The sequence below is a fragment of the Hylobates moloch genome, unplaced genomic scaffold (assembly GCF_009828535.3).
Source record: "Hylobates moloch isolate HMO894 unplaced genomic scaffold, HMol_V3 SCAFFOLD_45, whole genome shotgun sequence".
NCBI lineage: Eukaryota > Metazoa > Chordata > Mammalia > Primates > Hylobatidae > Hylobates > Hylobates moloch.
In genome coordinates, this window is record NW_026652320.1 from 608,308 (window position 1) to 629,215 (window position 20,908).

The window sequence follows — 20,908 nt, forward strand, 5'->3', positions numbered from 1 at the left end:
TCTTTGTTCTCGTTGGTTTCAAAGAACATCTTTATTTCTGCCTTCATTTCATTATGTACCCAATAGTCATTCAGGAGCAGGTTGTTCAGTTTCCATGTAGTTGAGCAGTTTTGAGTGAGTTTCTTAATCCTGAGTTCTAGTTTGATTGCACTGTGGTCTGAGAGACAGTTTGTTATAATTTCTGTTCTTTTACATTTGCTGAGGAGAGCTTTACTTCCAACTATGTGGTCAATTTTGGAATAGGTGTGGTGTGGTGCTGAAAAAAATGTATATTCTGTTGACTTGGGGTGGAGAGTTCTGTAGATGTCTATTAGGTCCACTTTATGTAGAGCTGAGTTCAATTCCTGGATATCCTTGTTAACTTTCTGTCTCGTTGATCTGTCTAATGCTGACAGTGGGGTGTTAAAATCTCCCATTATTATTGTGTGGGAGTTTAAGTCCCTTTGTAGGTCACTGAGGACTTGCTTTATGAATCTGGGTGCTCCTGTGTTGGGTGCATATATATTTAGGATAGTTAGCTCTTCTTGTTGAATTGATCCCTTTACCATTATGTAATGGCCTTCTTTGTCTCTTTTGATCTTTGTTGGTTTAAAGTCTATTTTATCAGAGACTAGGATTGCAACCCCTGCCTTTTTTTGTTTTCCAGTTGCTTGATAGATCTTCCTCCATCCCTTTATTTTGAGTCTATGTGTGTCTCTGCACGTGAGATGGGTTTCCTGAATACAGCACACTGATGGGTCCTGACTCCTTATCCAGTTTGCCAGTCTGTGTCTTTTGATTGGAGCATTTAGCCCATTTACATTTAACGATAATATTGTTATGTGTGAATCTGATCCTGTCATTATGATGTTAGTTGGTTATTTTGCTCGTTAGTTGCTATTGTTTCTTCCTAGCCTCGATGGTCTTTACAATTTGGCATGTTTTTGCAGTGGCTGGTACCGGTTGTTCCTTTCCATGTTTAGTGCTTCCTTCAGGAGCTCTTTTAGGGCAGGCCTGGTGGTGACAAAATCACTCAGCGTTTGCTTGTCTGTAAAGTATTTTATTTCTCCTTCACTTATGAAGCTTAGTTTGGCGGGATAGCAAATTCTGGGTTGAAAATTCTTTTCTTTAAGAATGTTGAATATCGGCCCCCACTCTCTTCTGGCTTGTAGAGTTTCTGCTGAGAGATCAGCTGTTAGTCTGATGGGCTTCCCTTTGTGGGTAACCCGACCTTTCTCTCTGGCTGCCCTTAACATTTTTTCCTTCATTTCAACTTTGGTGAATCTGACAATTATGTGTCTTGGAGTTGCCCTTCTCGAGGAGTATCTTTGTGGCGTTCTCTGTATTTCCTGAATCTGAATGCTGGCCTGCCTTGCTAGATTGGGGAAGTTCTCCTGGATAATATCTTGCAGAGTGTTTTCCAACTTGGTTCCATTCTCCCCATCATTTTCAGGTACACCAATCAGACGTAGGTTTGGTCTTTTCACATAGTCCCAAATTTCTCGGAGGCTTTGTTCATTTCTTTTTATTCTTTTTTCTCTAAACTTCCCTTCTCTCTTCATTTCATTCATTTCATCTTCCATCAGCGATACCCTTTCTTCCAGTTGATCGCATCTGCTACTGAGGCTTCTGCAATCTTCGCGTAGTTCTCGAAACTTGGCTTTCAGCTCCATCAGCTCCTTTAAGCCCTTCTCTCCATTGGTTATTCTAGTTATCCATTCTTCTAATATTTTTTCAAAGTTTTTAACTTCTTTGCTATTGTTTTGAATTTCCTCTCGTAGCTCAGAGTAGTTTGATCGTCTGAAGCCTTCTTCTCTCAACTCATCAAAGTCATCCTCCATCCAGCTTTGTTCCGTTGCTGGTGAGGAACTGCGTTCCTTTGGAGGAGGAGAGGTGCTCTGTTTTTTAGAGTTTCCAGTTTTTTTGTTCTGTTTTTTCCCCATCTTTGTGGTTTTATCTACTTTTTGTCTTTGATGATGGTGATGTACAGATGGGTTTTTGGTGTGGATGTCCTTTCTGTTTGTTAGTTTTCCTTCTACCAGACAGGACCCTCAGCTGCAGGTCTGTTGGAGTTTACTAGAGGTCCACTCCAGACCCTGTTTGGCTGGGTGTCAGCAGCGGTGGCTGCAGAACAGTGGATTTTCGTGAGACCACAAATTCAGCTGTCTGATAGTTCGTCTGAAAGTTTTGTCTCAGAGGAGTACCCGGTTGAATGAGGTGTCAGTCTGTCCCTACTGGGGGGGTGCCTCCCAGTTAGGCTGCTCAGGGGTGAGGGACCCACTTTAGGAGGCAGTCTGTCCGTTCTCAGATCTCCAGCTGCGTGCTGGGAGAACCACTACTCTCTTCAAAGCTGTCAGTCAGACAGGGACCTTTAAGTCTGTGGAGGTTCTTGCTGAGTTTTTGTTTGTCTGTGCCCTGCCCCCAGAGGTGGAGCCTATAGAGGCAGGCAGGCCTCCTTGAGCTGTGGTGGGCTCCACCCAGTTCGAGCTTCCTGGCTGCTTTGTTTACCTAAGCAAGCCTGGGCAATGGCGGGCGCCCCTCCCCCAGCCTCGCTGCCGCCTTGCAGCTTGATCTCAGACTGCTGTGCTAGCAATCAGCGAGACTCCGTGGGCACAGGACCCTCCGAGCCAGGTGCGGGACACAATCTCCTAGTGTGCCGTTTTCCAGGCCCATTGGAAAAGCGCAGTATTGGGGTGGGACTGACCCGATATTCCAGGTGCCGTCTGTTTCCCCTTTCTTTGACTAGGAAAGGGAACTCCCTGACCCCTTGCGCTTCCCGAGTGAGGTAATGCCTCACCCTGCTTCGGCTCGCACACAGTGCGCTTCACCGACTGTCCTGCACCCACTGTTAGGCACTCCCTAGTGAGATGAAACCGGTACCTCAAGCAGAAATGCAGAAATCATCCGTCTTCTGTGTCGCTGGGGCTGGGAGCTGGAGACCGGAGCTGTTCCTATTCGGCCATCTTGGCTCCACCCTCCAATTTTTTCTATTTTTAGTAGAGACGGGGTTTCACCATGTTGGGCAGGCTGGTCTCGAACTCCTGACCTTTTGATCCACCCACCTCAGCCTCCCAAAGTGCTGGTATTATAGGCATGAGCCACTGCGCCTAGCCCCCCATCCCTTTTCCTTTCACAATGGTTACCACAAGGCAGCTGGAGGCAGCTACTCTGCAGCAAGCCTCTGGGAGAAGAGGAACTTCCCACTGCCCTGTGTGCCCCCTCCTCCCTCTTAACCCCTGTTTCTAGCCTTCCCTGGTAAGGTGTACTGCTAGTCTCCAGAATTGTGGCTCTCCTGGTTTTGAAAGAAACACACAACAGTTGAAGTGTTTATAAGGCTTTAGGAAATCATCTGTGCTTCAATACACTGGCATTTTCTTGCTCATTGTAGCCACTGAGTGGCAGGGGCAGGTGAAGAAAGGCCTCTTGTGGCTTAGCCAGCAGCCAGAATCCCCCCACCCACTGCAAGTCCACTTTGCCCTGGAGACTTGGAAAAAGGATTGCTTTCTCCACAGGGAGTGGTAGAGGCTTCTGGAGACAAGTGCACCTATTGGTTCTGTGCAGGATAATCATCATCATCATCATCATCATCACCACCATCGACTCTCTTTTGTTTACAACAAAGTCCACAGCCTGAAAGTTCACATCTCAGTGTGGTGTATCTGATTCCCCCTCCACAAAAAATGTCATCTGTATTCCTCAAATGAACATCTGTTTTCACTAGGAAGTGAGCCTATATGCTCAGACAATTCTTTAAAATTCTTTATTTATTTTTCTGCCCACAAAAGCAGAGAAGCCTTTATAAACACGGTGAAGATGGGCTGGAAGTGGTATAGCAGAGAACATAGGCTCTAGAATTCAGATAAACCTGAATGTGAACCCTGGTTCTTCCACTTACTGACCATGTAGCCTTAAGAAACTTACTTTCCGTCCATGTCTCAGTTTTCTCATCTGTTAACTGGAGTAGTACCCATCTCATTGGGTTCTTAAGAGGATCAAATGCACCTACTACCCCTACAATGGTGTCCGGCAAGTATTTGATAAATGCTGCTATTGTTGTTACTAGCAAAGCCAGCTGGGGATGTTAGAGACCAACCACAGAGCAAACTCTCTATTTGATTTTATGACTGGATGCAAGTCAAGGAAGCTGATTTCTCTAGCTGGAGCTTGGGCTGGGCTCAGGAAAGGGTTGCTACATTTCTGTGTAGGAGAGAAATGCATTGTTTATGCAGAGGAACTGAGAACAAGCCACTCAAACACTGTGACCACCTCAAAATCAACTATGCCCCCACCCTCAGCAACCCACAGTCATTTTCCTTTAAAGATACATCTCTTTTGAGCTTGTTTTTATATCCTCTGGGCATGGCTGGAGGAATTGCTAGATATAAATTTAAATCTTATACGTATATTGGATAAGCATATTGACTTTTAAAAGATATCAAAGTTAATAGCTGCATCAGTCTGTTTGGGGTGATTGCTTTATAGATAGAGGGATTCAACCCTATTAAAAAAAGAGCCACTTGAGCACATCAAGTTTCTTTTTATACCTGACTCTCTTTTCATCAAGATAAACATTCTAAACAGTTATCAAGGAGATGCCATGAAAATGATCAGTCCTCCCTCTCTCCCCGCTCAGATACACACTCTCTCTTTCATGTGCATACACACCCCTCTTTCTCCTCACAGGCAGTAGTTCTGTACCTAGAAGACTGAATTCCACCTGAGGTCTCTAGATGGTTTTCTGTATATTCTTCTTCCTAACCTGCCCTCTCACTTCTCCAATCTTCCCTTGCAGGTGGTCACATCAACCCAGCTGTGTCTTTTGCAATGTGTCTCTTTGGACGGATGAAATGGTTCAAACTGCCATTTTATGTGGGAGCCCAGTTCTTGGGAGCCTTTGTGGGGGCTGCAACCCTCTTTGGCATTTACTATGGTGAGTAAAGTCCCTGAGTCCTAAGGTTAGAAAGAGCTGGGCATAATTTGAAAGTCAGAATTACTTGGTAGGCACAGGTGAGAAAAAGCAAGAACGGGAAGCATTCTACAAGTGACAGCAAGTTCTTAATTTGAGAAAATGAGGCCATATTACCATTCCAGCAAATTCATGAATCCTCTTAATGAAAATGGTCATATCTTACATGGGGAGCAGAACTTAAAGGAAGCCTGTCTTTGTGCCAAGCCAGCACTACAACATAAACATCCATGCAACAAGAAATAGGCCAGTGGCTTCCCGACTGCTGTCTCTGATTTGGCTGGGAAAGGAGGTGTTTTCTGGTGGCAAAGGTGTGACAAGTAAGTATTGAGAGAAGGACTCTGGGAAGATGTCTTTGAAGGAAGAGACACAGCAGAGATGTGGTCTGGGTAGGAGCCTCATTGCCCTTCTATCAAAGAGCCAGGGCTTCCACTCTGCAACAGTCCTTGGGAAAAACACAGTACTGGTGATAGAAGACCAGACTTTAGTTCTAGCTGTTAAGTAAATACCTGTGCAACTTAAATAAGTCATCTGATATGACTAGCCTCAGTTTCCTCCTCTGGAAAATGAGGGAATTGAATTAGATGACTCTCGAGGCCTTTCAAACTAAAACACCTTGGTGTTCCCATGAAATCAACTGTTAAAGCAGCTCCTTCCTTCTAACCCAAGGTAAGTCTTAATACATTATGACTCCCAAACTGAAGACCTTAGGAAGTAGAATTTACGAACCAGGCCTTAGAGAAATGAGTCATGGATGGCTGGGTGTGTGGTGGCTCATGCCTGTAATCCCAAAACTTTGGGAGGCAGAAGCGGCACGATCGTTTGAGCCCAGTAGTTCAAGACCAGCCTGGGCAACATAGGGATACCTCGTCTCTTCAAAAAATAAAATAAAAATAATCCAGGTGTGGTAACTCACACCTGTAGTCCCAGCTACTAGGGAGGCTGAGGGGAGAGGATTGTTTGAGCCCAGATCAAGGCTGCAGTGAGCCAGTATCATGCCATTGCTCTCCAGCCTGGGCAACAGAGCAAGACCCTGTCTCCAAAAAAAGAAAAAAAAAAGAAATATGTTATGGAAAGGGACTTTTCCCCATAGAGTGTCTCTCTGAGAATTAGAGTCTAAAAGGGCTAAAAGGGAATTCAAGAACACACAGGAAATTCAGAGCCTGCTGCTGTGGCAAGAATGGCCTGGGGTCAGTGCTAGCTGTGGCAGTGGCTGCCATACCCCTGGCTCTAAGGGCATCTTCAGTATACTGCAACATCCTCAAATTCTGGAGTGGTATTAGGGGTTACTGAGAGCCCTCTGGGAATTACAAAGTATTCCTAGAGCAAGACCAAGCCCCACTTTGGCTTTCAGTTGAGCTCGAAAAGTCCAAGAATTCCCCCAAAAGAGAATTCATTCCCAGGACCCTATCAAAGAAGAATTTGTCCAAGTTTGGAGTGGGCCATTCAGAGAGGCCAAGGGCCTTCTTCCTTTGACCCCCCATCCTGGGATTCACCTGGGCATCTCTAAAACTATCATTCCTCGGAAGTAGAGAGAGACAAATGACATGGCTATGCCAAGCTCAACCTGAGTGACTGGTTGTTTAGCACAAGGCTTGGCACAGGCCTCCTTCAACTCTTCCCAGAGAACACTAATGTGCCAGAGCTTTCTCTTTCATAGATGGACTTATGTCGTTTGCTGATGGAAAACTGCTGATCGTGGGAGAAAATGCAACAGCACACATTTTTGCAACATACCCAGCTCCGTATCTATCTCTGGCGAATGCATTTGCAGATCAAGTAAGTGTAGATTCAACAAAGACTTAACTTTGGTGAAAAGATATGCTCTCATAAGGGGAATGCTTTGGAGAACTAGAGACCAATCAGAAAGGAGAGATTGTATTTCCAAAGGCAGAGGTTGCTGGGCATAACCCAAGCTTTCTTGATAATCGTTTTACCTTTGCAGAGAGCTGATACCACCAGAACAGTTTTCTCCTTCCTCTTTAATACATACACTTGTTTCACATTAGTTGAGATCCAGAAAAGAGTGAATGACTAGACATTTCAATCCCTGTAGACACAAATGGAGTTCACTTCACTATTGACTCTTTTGAACAAGTGGTCTAAGCATGGAGGCCACAAGAGAAAACATTTCTATTTCAAATCAAAGACTGTGAAGGGTGGTAGTTGAGCCTAGGGGATCATCCGTCCTCTCTGTCTCACCATGTGCATAGGTTTATTTATTTAAACTCTCAAGGTGGCTAGAAGTATCTCTGCTTATTGATAAACAAGCTTCTGGCACCCAAGCATACTGTGGTGTAACCAATAGCACACCTATTTGGTCAGCTTATGGCAGGACTAACAATGTCAACTCAAAAGACTCTTCTTCCCTTACTGTGTCCCAAGAAGGCTGCTGGTTATCTTGGTCAGGGCAGTGGAAGGAAGGCTATATTTTTCAGTATCTCTAAGTTCTTCTTCTATGATCAGGACTTATACAGTGGAGCAGATCAGAATGGGCATGTGTATAAAATGGATCTTCCAGTTCATCAGCTATGCCCACCTCCATTCAATGTATGGATGAAAAACTATGCCCTTATGTCCTCAGCTTTTTTACTTTCCACTTTCATCAATAAATCAAACAGGCAACAAGTGTTCATTAAAAACTCACTATGGCCAGGCGCGGTGGCTCACGCTTGTAATCCCAGCACTTTGGGAGGCCGAGGCGGGCGGATCACAAGGTCAGGAGATCGAGACCACGGTGAAACCCCGTCTCTACTAAAAATACAAAAAATTAGCCGGGCGTAGTGGCGGGCGCCTGTAGTCCCAGCTACTCCGAGAGGCTGAGGCAGAAGAATGGCGTGAACCCGGGAGGCGGAGCTTGCAGTGAGCTGAGATCGCGCCACTGCACTCCAGCCTGGGCGACAGAGCGAGACTCTGTCTCAAAAAAAAAAAAAAAAAGACTCACTATGTGCTTGGCCCTGTGTCTGGAGCTTGAACGACTGACAAGTAAATGTGAGTTGTAAAGATCCAAGATGCAGAGTCTGAATGCTTGAATTAAAATAGCTGTTCTGCCTCCAACTTCCTGCGTGGCTTCAGCAAAGTACTGAATTTTTTGGGTCACAAGTTTTTCACTTGTAAAATGGGGATAATATGAGCCTTCATGAAGTTACTTATGAGGATAAAAAGAATAAGATGAGAAAAAATGCCTTGTAAACAGTATCTGCCCAGAAATTTTGAATCTAGTTGAAGAGCATTGAACAAGGAAACAATGCAAAATAAGATATAATTAGACAGGGCTGGGCATGGTGGTTCACATCTTACTCCCTGCATTTTGGGAGGCCAAGGTGGACAGTTCACTTGAGCCCAGGAGTTCACTACCAGCCTGGGGAACATGGCAAAACCCTGCCTCTACCAAAAATACAAAAATTAGCCATGCGTGGTGGTGCTTGTGTGTAGTCCCAGCAACTTGGGAGGCTGAGGTGGGAGGATAGCTTGCACCCAGGAGTTGGAGGCTGCAGTGAGCTATGATCACACCACCACACTTCAGCCTGGGCAAAAAAGAAGAAAATTAGATAGGAAACTGGAGTATAGGGACCATATTATAATAGAAATTTGAAGCAGAGAGCATAGAAGAGCTAGGACAATTTTGGTTATTTCGGTGTTTTTCTCTAAGCTTTTTTTTTTTTTTTTTTTTTTTGAGACTGAGCCTGTTGCCCCAGGCTGGAGTGCAGTGGCTTGATCTCAGCTCACTGCAACCTCCACCTCCCAGGTTCAAGCAATTCTCCTGCCTCAGCCTTCGGAGTAGCTAGGATTACCAGTGTGAGCCACCACTCCTGGCTAATTTTTGTATTTTTAGTAGAGACGGGGTTTCACCATGTTGGCCAGACTGGTCTCGAACTCCTGACCTCATAATCCACCTGCCTCAGCCTCCCAAAGCTGTATCTTGATCAATGCTGACCTGCATACCATATCCTGAGCTTCCTTCATTGTGTCCTTGTCTCAGATTGAGTTGGCAATTTCTCTAAGGTCATGGTTTCTAAGCCCATTATTGTGTATATAGTCAAGTAGAAAAAGCGAGTATTAGAAAATCCTGAGGCTGTAACCATCAGCAAACTCTGAAGGCTCTCTGTATTCTTAGGCTTTGGAGAGAGTTCCAAAAATTGCCAATTATCAGTCAGTCAACACCCAACCGAGCTCTTGGCCATCATGACCATATTTTGGGGTCACCTTATTTCAAGATTACTAAGTTGTTTAGCTCTAAATACTGTTCAAGCCTATTCCTTGGTTTAGTTAATAATCAATCACTTATTCACCCAATAACTATTTACTGGGCACCTACTTAGCCAAGTACAGCTCTATGCTCTTCCTTCTTCAAAGAGTTCAGAGTCTGAGGCTCAATCTAACAAGTAAACAGATACTCTTTTGCAGAGTGACAAGGACAGTGATAGAAGTCAAGTCAGAATGTCATGGAAGCCCAGAGTTGGGAGCTTTTACTCTGCAAGAGAGAGTTGGAGAAGGCTTTCCAGAGAAGAGTGCTCTTAGGGGAACATGTGTCTTTTAATATTAATTAAAAATTATTTTAACATTATTATTTTGGAAAGCAGATGAAATGATAATGAACTTAAACTTTAAAATCAGTTGCCTGATTCCCATCCTGATTCTTCTGCTTACAAGTTTGACGTTGGACAAGCGTCTTAACCTTGTTCTACCTGAGTTTTCTTATCTATAAACTGAGAACAATAACAGGATTTACCTCACAGCATTACTGTGAAGTTTTAATGAGGTAAAGCATATGAAGTACCTGGCACATAATAAATGTTCAATAAATAATAGCTATCGTTTAACTGTTAAAGTAAAACAGTAGTTTGGAAAATTAATAACATAGAAACCAGCTATAATTGGCCAATTCAAATACCTATTATCAGTTTTGTTTATTGTCTTAAAATTTTTCTTTTATGTGTGTTTTTAAGTAGAGTCAACCCTACATATCCATGGATTCTGCATCCATGGATTCAACCAACCATGGATCAAAAATATTTTTAAATTGCATTTGTATTGGACATGTACAGACTTTTTTCTTGTCATTATTCCCCAAACAATACTGTATTCACATTATATCAGGTATTATAATAATCTAGAGATTATTTAAAGTATACAGGAGGATATGCATAGGTTACATACAAATAATACACAATTTTATATTGGGGACTTGAACATCCATGGATTTTTGCTATTTGCAGGAAGTCCTGGAGCCAATCCCCTACAGATACCGAGGGACAGCTGTATAACACACAAAACAAAACACAAACACAAACAAAAAAATACAATTTTTTTCACTTAATGTCATAAGTATTTTTAAATATTACTACATAGCTTCTATGTTTATAGTTTTTAATGGCTATATAGTAGACTAAAAAAAGAGTAAAAGCTTCCAGTTTTTTGGTACTATAAATTTTGCTAAAGTGGACATTTTAAAATGACTTTTCCACATTTTAGATTATTTCCATTGTGTAATTCTCAAATATCCAGCAGCATCAAATTATATAAATAAATTTATGTTTTTGAATGCATATTGCTAAATTATTGCTGAATTTCCTTTTAAAAGCATAGTACTTGTTTAGATCTATTAGAAAAGCCTGAAATAACGGGTATCCTTTTCCTAACATTTGATATTGTTTGGATTTATTTTATTACAAATGAGTTTTTACCACTGCTTTCCAAATTCTGTTTTCCTTTTTTGAATTTTCTGTTCATTTCCTTTGCACACTCATCTATTGATATCTCACATTGCTTTTCTCACCAATTTGAACAAGCCTTTCATTCATTTTTCCAGCCTGCAGCTTGCTGTTCTACTTAGCTGAGTAGTAGCTTAGCAGGATAGTGTGGTATTAAGATAACAGTCTCTGGAGCCAAACTCTCTGGATCCAAACCTGACTGCCACCTACTAAGTGTGTAGGGTAACCAAGCTGTAAATGAGAATTATATTAGCTTCTCCTCTAGAATTGCTGTGGAAAGAAGAGAGACTGGCACAATTATTCACCCAGCACATGCCAGTTATTACTAGGCATATAAGTAAAGTAGTAATGTAATATTGTAAAATAGTAAGAAGGGATGATTTTGAGAAATGCAAATGACCTGGCTCAACTTCTCCCTCTCCAGGTGGTGGCCACCACAATACTCCTCATAATCGTCTTTGCCATTTTTGACTCCAGAAACTTGGGAGCCCCCAGAGGCCTAGAGCCCATTGTCATTGGCCTCCTGATTATTGTCATTGCTTCCTCCTTGGGACTGAACAGTGGCTGTGCCATGAACCCAGCTCGAGACCTGAGTCCCAGACTTTTCACTGCCTTGGCAGGCTGGGGGTTTGAAGTCTTCAGGTAAGTAACAGTGGTGGGGAGGAGAGAGACAGAGTCACGCTGCGCCTCACCAGCGGGGCGGGGCTTTGACATGGAGATCCAGGGAAGTTCAGACGACAGCGCCAATGTTAACTGCACACTCTGGTCATAAGCGTGGGACATTTCACTGGTATTTTGTGGCATGATGTGTGTGTGTGTGAAAGAGACAGACAGAGAGACAGAGAAAGAGAGCGGCTCTAGGTAAATTCAATAGAGATAAAACTGTCCCACATAATTATAATCCCTCAACTGCTATATGATTTTATGTGAACATTTTAGCTGTATAACTTGTCTGCAGATTCACTTTGTGACAAAGTTGGACTAGAATTTGCATCCTCTGATGCCACTACAGGGCTCTTCCTCGTGAACCATGCAACCTATGCTGCATTTTTTCCACAGATATTTGTTGGGAGTTATCTATGCTTTAGTCACTGTGCTAAGCAAGGAAATTTCAAATCAGCAAAAGCACTTGCCTTGAGCAATATAATAAGCGCTCTGGCAACCCCTAAAAGTGCTGCAGGAACACAGATAACAAGTGAGTAACTGCCAGGGAAGCTGGGAAAGACATGACTGCAAATGTGAGAGCTGACTTGGTTCTGGAGATATGAGTAAGAACTTCCTGACAGGACAGACATAAGATGGAGCCTCTGCCCCAGAAATGGCAAGACTCCATGCTTTCCACTTCAGAATGTGCTGAGGAAATATGCCAACTGTTGGTACCTATCTTCTAGGACAAACTTTGCCCCGTCACTACTTCCTGGTTTCCCTGCATGCAGTCACAGAGGCGCATGCTCATCCACCCACGGCAACTCCTTATGGGGAAGGAGCTCACTTTGGTTCATCAGGAAACAGGGCTCCACCATGGAGAAAAGTAGGAAAAATATGTGTGAGCAAATTCTAGTTTAATGTTTCCTGTGAGAACAAGGACGTGAGTGTTCCAAATGATGACCTAGACATAGAGTCATCGGAGTTTGGCCTGCCTTTCACCAGGGTGAAAAAGAAGTTAAAATAACTGGTACCATTGAGATCACCACCACAGATAGCACTCAGAGCGTCTAGAGTGTAAGTGCCACGAGTACCTTGACAGCCTTTTCCCCTGGTATATCCACAGTGCCTAGAACAGGGTGTAGCTCATAGAAAGGCTCAATAAAAAGGTATTGAATAAAAGAATGAATGAATTCTATGCGCCAGACTCTTCCTAGGGATTGAAGAATGCAAAGCAACTCAGTCAACATTCCCTGTCCTCAAGAAATTGACAATGCAATAAATTTCCTAGAACAGCAGTTCTCAACCGGAAGTGGGCAACTGTCCCCCAGGGCATTTTTGGTTGTCACGGCTGGACCTGAGGGAAGGGGATGCTACTGGCATCTAATGGGTAGATGCCAGGAATGCTGCTAAGCATCCTACAATGCACGCAGCACACCTCCCACAACAAAGAATTATTCAGTCCAAAATGTTAATAGGGTTGTGGTTGAGAAATTCTGTCCTAGAATCATCAAAACTAGAACATGAAAATGTCCCCAACTAGGATGGATCTCTTGTATCCTTCCAATGGAGCATCAAAAACATATGTCCTAAGGATCTCCTTATTCCCAGAGCCCAGAATTAGCCCATGAGTTTCCCTTAATTCTACCTTCCAGAGTCTCAGTCTTGGAGACCATGCTCTTCTCCCACCCCCTTTGAGCCCTCCTTGGTGATTCATTCAAAAGTTAAAGAGACATAGTGGTTCCAAAACAGATGGAGTTCTTGCCCAGTGTCTCTTTGCTCTGTTAAGTATATGTTAGGAGAACCCATGTGGAGGAGAATGCTGGAATCACCTAATGTCCCATGTCCTTAGCTAGCATCAGGATCTTTTCCCTTCCATGGACTCATTTATTCATTCATGCAGCTACTTGATATCTTACTCAAGGCTCTCCACTAAAGATGATAAGACCTAGTTTCTGTCCTTCACTGTTGTGTTTATATTCTACTTAAGAGGTTATTCCAGAAGCTCTTACACAAGGTTGAAGAGGTCAGGTGTCATTAGAGAGATTTGACTAATTAACTCCAGGAGTTTAGAGGTCTACAGCTCCAAATTTAAGAATTATGGGAGTGGGAGTGGAAGTGGGAGCATTTATAGTATTTGGATATGCTTAAACAGGCAACAGAGGGGATATCTCAGGCAGAGAGAACCGTTATTCAAAGACACAATGTTAAAATCACAAGTGATCTAGTCTAGCTGGAAGGGTGCAGAAAGAAAGTTGGAAAGGGCCGTTGTCAGATCATAGAGGACCTGGACTCCCAGAATGAGAATTTTGGTTTTTTTTCTGCTCCCTGTTTTGTAGGTTACAGGGAGTAGCAAAGTATTTGGGGCAGAAGTTTGGCAGGTTTAGAATGTCAATTTAGCAAAATTAATCTGGCATCATCCTATAAGACTGATTGAAAAACGAGAGAGTGGGGAAGTAGAAACCCATTAGGAAAGAGTAGGGTTGGCTGGTAATCCTCAACCAAAAATTTCTCCCCAAAACCTTTGAGGGACAACAGGCTTCCAAAGTGTTCTTAGAGTGTCTCATTTCCTCAGAGTTCTATATTCAAGGGAAATCCCTCAGTAGATATCCTAGCTTGGACCTACACTTAAGGTCTTAGAAAAAAAACAAGGCTACCTTGCTCCCAGGTCCCCACGTATCCCTGAATGGCAAGCAGTGGAATGATGGCAGGGACAGCGAGATGCCAGAGGGTCTGATGAGGGCAAGAGTCAACAGACCCTGGCTGACTCTTGGTTTTTCCTTTAAATGTTAAGATGTTTCCCATCAAAGTTCTCTCCACTTATTCACATTAAGATGTTAATAACTTAATCAGTGAAAGCTCTCAGGAGTATTATTAAATTTTTCAAATAGTTGACCCAAAGTATTGAATCCCTAAAGATGGTCCTTTGGACAGTTAACATAGACATGTTCCTGGCATCTCCCAAATCACAGGGTGCAAGTGATCACTATTTGTGTGCATATAGGACTAGGCTAGGCAGGTAACCACATCTGAGCACCTCCATTTGTGACTTGTGAACCTGATACAACATGTCCAGTCTCATAAAAGAAAAAGCATCCAGCCAGTGAAGAGGACATGTACCCTGGCTGATATCTTGGACCTTCATCTGCTAAATGACAGGAAGAGATTTGACATAAAAGGAAATGATGGATCCAACAGGTAGCTTATACTCCCTTCATGTTTTGACCTCTAGAGAAGACTTCAAGTCTTTACAGCCAAATGGGAGATGCAGCCACCCTCCATGTGCCTCCCCTAGAAAAATCCATCTGGATTTGGGGCCTGGGGAAGGGCACTGTGAGAGGAGCCGAGTGCAGCATCCTCGCTGCCATGTGGTAACAGTGACATCTGGTGGCTGCCATGCTCAGGCTCAGTGCTCATCCATCAACCCTGCATGGGCAATGCAGGACTTCGGAGACCACTTAGGTGCCCCAGGTGGAAGGAACCACGCAGATGGAGGAAATGGAGCTCACGGTGGGGAACGGGGGTTTGATTTGCTCAAAGACCTTCTGGATAATCTTGAGATTAGACCTAGTCTCCTGGATTCTAGGACAGGGTTCTCGTTTCCTGCTTATTTCCTTTATCGTCCTTTCTAATCAAAGTTTGAGATATACAAAAGGCCACATGGAACATATGTGTAGTTATTAAGCATAATGATGAAAAGAACAGCTATGGGTCCTTCTAGAATCCAACTAGAACACTGAAATTCTCACATGCCTCTGGGTACTCCTCTTGTCTCCCACCTCCTCTGCATTTATCTTGAAGTTTTGTGTTTACCATTCCCCTACTTTTTAAAAATACTTTTATCTTAAATGTATATATCCTTAAACAATATACTGTATACTTGTTTGCTTTCCTGATCCTTTCTAAGAAATTACTTACATGAATTTTCTCTCTCCAAAGAAGATGGTGACAACTCACAAAGATACCTGCTTTTCCCCAGAACTATAGCTTTCCTGTAATGTACTGACATTGAGGATTTCTGGAAGAAAGAGAGTCATGGCATGACAGCCTTATCAGAGGGTAGCCTCAAGCTATGACCTTAAAAAATAAGTACTGATTTAAATTATATTTAGAAGGCAATTCACACATCCACCTTAGATTTTTTAAAAATTCATTCATTGATTGAAAAACGTTTCCTGATTGATTAGTTTGATTGTCCTCATACACTAATGATGCCCAGGAATCTCTCTACATTCTACTTGTAATCCACAGGCATCATTATTTCAGGATGAGGGAAAGGCAATTCTGAATAATTGACCTGAACTTTCTTAGGGGCCCTCAATCATAACGATGGGCTCAGGCACTATATTTTATAAAAGGAAAATAAATAAGACATAATATCTCACAAATATTAATAGGACAATGAAATAGATCATCTGAAATCAGGTGTAGTGGAAAGTCAAGGATGACAGTTGCCATGCTGCAGTTAGCCCCCCTTATACTTAGCTCTTCTGAGTTAAGAGGGAACCATGAGCGTGAGAAAGACTAACAAGTCAGTGAAAAACTAGACAGTAATACCAGGAGGAAGGCCAAGAAATGTATCACTAATTTCTTGTTTGATTTCAGAGCTGGAAACAACTTCTGGTGGATTCCTGTAGTGGGCCCTTTGGTTGGTGCTGTCATTGGAGGCCTCATCTATGTTCTTGTCATCGAAATCCACCATCCAGAGCCTGACTCAGTCTTTAAGGCAGAACAATGTGAGGACAAACCAGAGAAATATGAACTCAGTGTCATCATGTAGTGGCATGCTCACCTCTGGATTTGCAATCAGTTTGGGATTCTCTTCAGAAAGATGGCATCTAAGTGTCTGTGTTTTTGTAAGCCTGAGGTGGAATCCACTCAGTTTTGTCTGCTAGCCATATGGGACACCTAATTGGAAAAGCATCTGAGTAAAAGTTTGGAAACACTGACGACTTCTCTACCAGTGTCCCCCACCCCCACCCCCCAGAATAACACTGACCGTCCCCTGAAACAGCTTTCTCTCCTGCCCTGTTTATTTCATCCTTGATGGGAATTCTTCCTAGGTAAGCACTAATAACTTGGCGTCTTGACGATAGTCTCATTTGGGTGGTCTCAGCTGCACTATCTGTATGAAATGGTGTCACCAAAACCCTTTTCTTCAGTATCGACAAAGATTACATTGTGAGTATCAACCAAACCCTAAATTGAAAGACAAAACCATGGTTTCAGTCAACATATTCATGAATTAGGGAGCTAATGGGTTAAGCTTCTAGTTATGCTGTGCTACTGGATTTGTATAAATACTGATATTCTCCAAACCTAGTGATGTAGGGAGCAAGAGAATGCAGCTGGAAGGCACAAGGGGAGGACATTGTGGCATTCAGAAACTGCAGGAGACAAGATGAATTTGAGAAGCCAAATGGAATTTTTAATGGAAACCATTTATCAGATTAATCTCTTGCTCTCCTGCATTTTAGAGGACACCAATTAATTTCCTGTTCTTTAGTATATAATAACCTAAAATACAATTGTAACCTCAGTCATGAAAAATACATCACTCTGTCTTTTTAGCTCAAATGTATTTTCCTAATTGCCCACTTGAGAATAGACATTTGACAAGTTATATCAACGACTGTGCTTGTCCATTATTTTACACATACCCTAGAAGTCAAAACTGAAAGCCACTGGATCCTGGTCTAGCTGAATCTTCAGAGTGGGAGGTCTCCAAAAAGATAATATTACCTTATTGGGCTTAACAATTCACAAGGCACTTTCACACACATTATCTAATTTAATCCTCATAATGACTATCTGAGGCAAATGCCACATTGCCCATTTTTCAGATAAAGAAACAAAATCTTAGGGAAGATAAGTTGAGCTGTCCAAGAGCACGCAGAAAGTTGAACGTTATCTAATGCATTCCTCTACCTTTCAGAAGATCAGTAGCTGGCTGAGAATCTTTGCCAAATCTTCCTGGCTGGCCAGAAGTGGAATTGGCAGCTTCTAGAATATATACACCTCCGGACAAAATGTTCCTCAATCTTAAGATAGAAAGACCCTCATTGTCTGGGTCTATTCTCACACTTACTGAGTACGGATGAAGGAAAGTGGTAGCAATTTAATCATAATTTTCATTTGCTGAAAAACATTATCAGAAGGCCTCCCTTTCTAAGCCACCTCTGGTCTTGCTAAGTCTTCATCTTCCTTCCTGCCAGCACCAAACATTACATTCAAGGGATTTCCTCTGGCTCAGTCTTTTCCCCTTGAAGTTCTCTAATAGATGTTACTTTTGACAAAAGACCGCCTATGAGTTACAAGCACCAGGGGATGCTCTACATCAAGGGATGCACCTTCAGTCAAACTGTCAAAAAGCCCAGAATTCCCAAAGGCATTCGTTTTCCCAACTGCTTTATGCTGATAACAGAACAACAGAAAGCAAATGTGAAATGGTTCTGATGACTTACGTTCTACAATCTATGGACATATGGGATTTTTTTTCTTGCTTTGAAGCTACCTGGATATTTCCTATTTGAAATAAAATTGTTGGGTCATTGTTGGTTGGTTGGTTGGTTTTTATAAGTATTAAGATTACTAAGTACGTCTAGTTCAGAGGTTGTCTACTGTGTCTACAAATTTGAATTTCCTGGGGGAACTTTTGAAAAAATACTAGTGCCCAGCTGGTCCTTTGTAAACATCTCAGGTGATTCTAAAATGCAGCAAAGGTTGAGAACATTGACTTGGGTAAATCACACGGGTCTAAAATTTCTTTGACCATGTCCAGTAGCGGCCAGGTAATTCCTGGCAGGATTCTAGAGTCTTGGGAACCTCATGGATTAGAGCAATGGTTTTCCTCCCTCCCTACTTCTTTTTTTTGTTTTTTTTTTTGTTTGTTTTTGAGACGGAGTCTCGCTCTGTCACCCAGGCTGGAGTGCAGTGGCGCAATCTCGGCTCACTGCAAGCTCCGCCTCCCGGGTTCACGCCATTCTCCTGCCTCAGCCTCTCCGAGTAGCTGGGACTACAGGCGCCCGCCACCACGCCCGGCTAATTTTTTGTATTTTTAGTAGAGACGGGGTTTCACCATGGTCTCGATCTCCTGACCTCGTGATTCGCCCGCCTCAGCCTCCCAAAGTGCTGGGATTACAAGCGTGAGCCACCGCGCCCGCCCCTCCCTCCCTACTTCTAAAGGGAACATGAGGCAATATTTGGAGACTTTTATGGTTATCACAACTGGGAAGGGGATGCTAATGGCCTCTAGTGGCTAGAGGCCAGGGATGCTGCCAAACATCCTACAATGCAAAAGCAACCCTCCGAACAAATAATTATTTGGCCCAAAATGTCAATAATGCTGAGGTTGGGAGACCTTGGTGTCCAGGAAAGGTGGGGAGGGGAGTGAGAGAAGACACTGAAATCCTGCACCTTGATTCAAGTTCAGCCAGAAGCAAAGGTGCCAAACAAACCAGGAACAAACCCTGGGGGTGGACTATAATTCTTAGAGCAAGAGGCAACACAAAATTTGAGTTTTGAGGATGAACTGTGGAATCTATGATCTACACAGGTGCTCATTAAACACAATTTGATGATTGATGACTAGGATTTATAAAGAGGAAATGTACCATTATGGAAATCAACCCCAGGAAGGTTTTTTTCAATGGAAAAAAGTGCTTTTGTTCCAGGTGCTCACACTCAAATTCTCTCCCCACGCCCACCCCCGTTTACAAGTAAGTGGATTTACCTTTGTGGAGTTATTTTCCAAGAGAATGTTTATATGGTTGAATTATCTGTATCCGAAGTCAACTAGATAGAGCCAACTCATCCATTTTTTAAATAGTTGCTTTAAGAGTTAGAATTGTAACATTCCTCCTTCCCTCCCTCTCATCAATCAAAAAACTTAATAGGAGCATTTATCTTAATGCCAAAAATATAATTTCTCTGATTCTTAAACCAGTTGAGATCTCAGAGCATGTCAAAGGTTGCAGGGCTTTTCTAACCAGTAACAACCAGTCAATATTCAGCTGTTAAACAGGATACTCCACGTAAAAATGTCGTATGTAAAATTTTATCCTTATGATATAAATTATTATTTCCTTTAAATTGCTTACACACACAGACACACACACACACACACGTCTTACTTTAAGGTATATTGATGTTCAATAATATCGTCATGAGAAAAAAATACAACTTCCAGTTAGAGAGAATGGTTTATAAGTTTAATTTAGCCACAGAACCTATCGTTCAAATAAACCTTATGTGACACCCACAAGTGAACTGGAATTGCTATAAATAAAGAAAGGAGGGGATCAGGAGCTTCATTCTGCTTGTGATATCATCTTAAAAACACACCCCCAATGCAGCCCCTAAGGGGTCTCTGAAGAGAAATTTTGTGTGTGTGTGTGTGTGTGTGTGTGTGTGTGTGTGTGTGTGTGTGTCAGGGCTGGGGGTGGGGTTTCAGAACACAGAGTCACAGTTTGAAAATCACTGATAAAGACTTGGGATAAGTTGTTGGTGAGCACTTTTATGAAAGTTTCAAAGATATAACCTACAAAAGACCATATTAGTTTAATCTCAGGTCATTTTCCAAAGACTTCTTAATAAATGAATTAGATAAGGTGAATAGAATTACTCAATCCAGCAAACATCACCCACAAAGAGATGTGGTACATCAGTTCTCAAACTGGGAATTTAAGTTCTCTGTGACAACATGTTTACTAATCACAGCCCATACACAGAAGCAATGATAGTCCTGGTCACACTTACTGTGTTGACTGTCTAAGTCTGTATAAAAATAAATAGATAGATGATAGACAGACAGATAGGTAAGCAACCAACCATGCTCCAATCTCTTTCGTATTGCTGGAAATAAAGTAGCTCTTATTCAAGAGATGCTGTCTCTGGATTAGTGAAAAGAGGGCGCCAGGCAAACTGAACATGAATCCATAGAACTCTGTGTGGATGGAGATGCTGCCCAAGCCAGTTGGACTCCGTCTCCCTCCAGGGATACCTTATGTTTCTCGCAGCTTTCGACACTTTTGCCTTTGTGGACCTCTCCCCACCTCTGAAAGTGTCAATTAAAATAAATCGTTTTGTAATTGTACTGGTGACAAGCTCGATTGTATTCTTTTATTCTGGATGTGATTTCAGCAGATATTTAAACCTTTCCATGGTCTCTTAGAAGTAGCATGGGTTCCAGGCATAGCGCCGAGTGACGAAGTCCTACTGTATGCCACCGCCTCCCTAGTCTAGCGCGCCCCTCTGTGTTCCAGAGCCTCTCACACGCAGCCCCTTCCTCCACGGGGCCCTCAACTCCCTCACTGTGGGGTCTTAGGAAACACTGCGGGAGCCTTGGGAGTCCTGGAGGTTCTGATGGACGCTCCAGAGGCCAGACCACTGTTCATGGGGATCGGCCACGTCGGTGGCCCTCCGCCCTCCGCCCTCCGCCTCAGGCTTCCAGCAGGTGAGAGGCTTCCTGACTTCCTTCCTGCAGAGGAAGCAGGGGCGGTCCAGGGGCCCGAGTACCTCAGATGCAAAGGTCCTGCGTAACGTGTTATTAAAGAACAATTCTTGCGCTTTAATTCTTAGTGTCTCACAGTTCACAAAGCACGCT

The 20,908-nt window shown here is 42.9% G+C and overlaps 1 protein-coding gene across 2 annotated transcripts in view; it reads left to right on the forward strand.

Moving 5' to 3' along the window:
* Positions 1–17,861, forward strand: part of LOC116463622 (aquaporin-9) — a 56,754-nt gene extending 38,893 nt beyond the window's left edge. Inside the window, exons 3-6 of one of the 2 annotated variants that reach the window (XM_032146801.1) lie at positions 4,772–4,909; positions 6,606–6,724; positions 11,084–11,301; positions 15,910–16,084. In XM_032146801.1, coding sequence (XP_032002692.1) covers positions 4,772–4,909; positions 6,606–6,724; positions 11,084–11,301; positions 15,910–16,084 — 650 coding nt within the window. Of the gene's footprint in view, positions 1–4,771; positions 4,910–6,605; positions 6,725–11,083; positions 11,302–15,909 lie in introns of both variants that reach the window. The other variant, XM_032146803.1, reaches the window with a different exon arrangement.
* The last annotated feature ends 3,047 nt before the right edge of the window (positions 17,862–20,908 follow it).